The 2,209-nt window shown below is 48.3% G+C and overlaps 1 protein-coding gene across 1 annotated transcript; it reads right to left on the bottom strand.

Annotated features, from left to right (window-relative positions):
• Positions 1 to 581: 581 nt before the first annotated feature.
• On the bottom strand, positions 582 to 1,672 carry LOC309564158 (C3a anaphylatoxin chemotactic receptor-like; the record flags this gene model as incomplete). The annotated part of the gene is made up of 1 exon (XM_082268786.1): positions 582 to 1,672. The coding sequence occupies exon 1, from the start codon at positions 1,665 to 1,667 to the stop codon at positions 582 to 584; it is 1,086 nt and encodes a 361-aa protein (XP_082124912.1). The 5' UTR covers positions 1,668 to 1,672.
• Positions 1,673 to 2,209: the final 537 nt, after the last annotated feature.

Genomic DNA, 2,209 nt, shown 5'->3' with positions numbered 1-2,209 from the left:
CCCCCTTCCCAACACAAATGCCTCTAAATCATGAGCCCCCTCTCCGAAATTTACCCTCCTAGAACAATACTTACCCCCCTGCCTCCCCCCCAAATTCCCCCCTCCAACACAACTAAATATCCTCTCCATCTCCTTGTGGCACCCCCTCCCTCCTTACATGATACCACAGTGTCCAGGCCAGATGCCCCTCCTGCCCAACCCTTGTCCCGACCCTGGACCTAAGGACTGTTGCAGCTGCTATCCCTTGTGCATCCAAACTAGTGTTTGCCTGGCCTGGGACATTTCTGATGGTGCCCCAGTGCTGTCCATTATCCGGGGGATATTGCTAGAAGGATTGTCCAAAGCAGTATCCATAAAGTGGAGAGAGTCCTCTGATTGCTGTTCTGTGTTTGCGGAGTATCCCACAGCTCCCTACGCCCTACCCAAGCTATTCAGAATTACATTTTAAAAAAGGCAACCCCTAGATTGCTCATTGAGCCAGAAGAGTGGATGCGGATGTGTGCTGTTGCACCATTTTGGGAAAAGAACCTGAGGCAAACCAGCGGCACCTACAGGGGTGAGCGCTACAAATAAGAAATCAGCTAAAGTGGTAAAATTTTCATTGGTAATTGAGCGCAGAGAGCCTGGCTGTCTTCCGTTGTGAATTTGCTCCTGGTGCGCTCAGTACTTCTAGAAAGCTCTTCACTGAGGGCATTTTGCATGAGACTGCGAACGGACTGTTGCACCCTGCTCTTCATATCCTTCCCCATGAAGACGTAGAGTATCGGGTTGATACAGCTGTTGAAGTAGGCCAAGGCCACTGATAGACCATCCAGTCTTTCCAAAAACTGATTATCAATGTATAGCGTGAGCACGCCTATTATGTGGTAGGGGGCCCATGTGACAAAAAACGCAACCACGATGCCTAGAGCCACCTTGGTGGTTTTCCTGCCGACCTTGAAAAGTCGGGTATTTTTAATCTTAGAAGCCAGTAGGATGTAGCTGGTGGAAACAATTACGAGAGGGATCAGAAAACCAAAAATCATGCGTGTGTAGGTAATTTTAACTTTCAACGAGTGATTTGGATCAAAAGTGAAAGAATGGTTTGACTGGAATAAATCATTGTCCCGGTCTGTGGTGTTATCCACATGTTCAACATTCATTTGTGAGTTCTCATCAATATCATAATTACAATAAGTATTGTTCTCATGTGAGAACGTCTTTCGGTGCATTAGAACCGGTAGACACAGCAAGAAGGACAACATCCAAATAACCAAGCATAACACCCATGCCATTCGTAGGTTGCGCTTATTTTGAGCCCACACAGGTTGGACAACCAAGAGACATCGGTCAATGCTAATGGCCACCAGGGTGAAGACACTAGCAAACATGGTAAGGTGGATGATGACAGGTACAACTTTGCAGAGAGCAGGGCCGTACAGCCAATCCTTGTAGAAGAACTGAGCAATGGACAATGGAAGAAAAAGACAGCAGGTGACATCGGCCAGAGCAAGGTTCCAAAACCAGATGGTGTTCACCGTCCATTTCATATTCCAAGAGGTGATCCAAATTACCATCAAGTTCCCGGGGACTCCCACAAGAAAGGTGACCACCATGACAAGGATTGTGAACACTGGAGGGTTGATTTGCTCTGGATCAGACGCTGAGTCCTCGGTCACATTCATCATCCTGAAATCCTGTAAAGATTAAAAAGAAAGATTGAAGTTGATTGCTGCGGGGCATAAATCACCAACTTGCTTCCTAGTCATAGTCTTCAATCATAAAGTCCTACTACAGGGCCCTCTGGAGGTTTAAAAAATCAATAAAAACTGCCCGGCTGCAATGTTCACTTTCAATACGGATCTGTCCCATACAGAATCTCTACAGGGGCGGGAGGGGCGGCTGCCCTGGGCACTGTGGTGTCATGTGAAGTGGGGGGGGGGGGGGGGAGCTCCACAAGGTAATTGGGGGGCGGCAGGGGATAAGAATGGTTCTAGGAGGGGAATTTTGAGAAGGTGTCTTAAGAATGGTGATTTAGGGGGATTTGTGTTGGGAGGGTGTTATGGTAGAGGGGGGGAAGGGACCTGTGCTAGGGGGGGGGATATGGATTTGGAGAGTGAGTGTGTGTGTGTGTGTGTGTGTGTGTGTGTGGGGGGGGGGGGGTGTACTCGGAGAGGACATTTGAGGGGTTTGTGCTAGAAAAGGTGATATAGTAGAGGGGGGAAAGGAT

This window comes from Pelophylax lessonae (genome assembly GCF_965119305.1).
Source record: "Pelophylax lessonae genome assembly, chromosome: 9".
NCBI lineage: Eukaryota > Metazoa > Chordata > Amphibia > Anura > Ranidae > Pelophylax > Pelophylax lessonae.
This window is presented reverse-complemented; position numbering and strand designations above follow the sequence as displayed.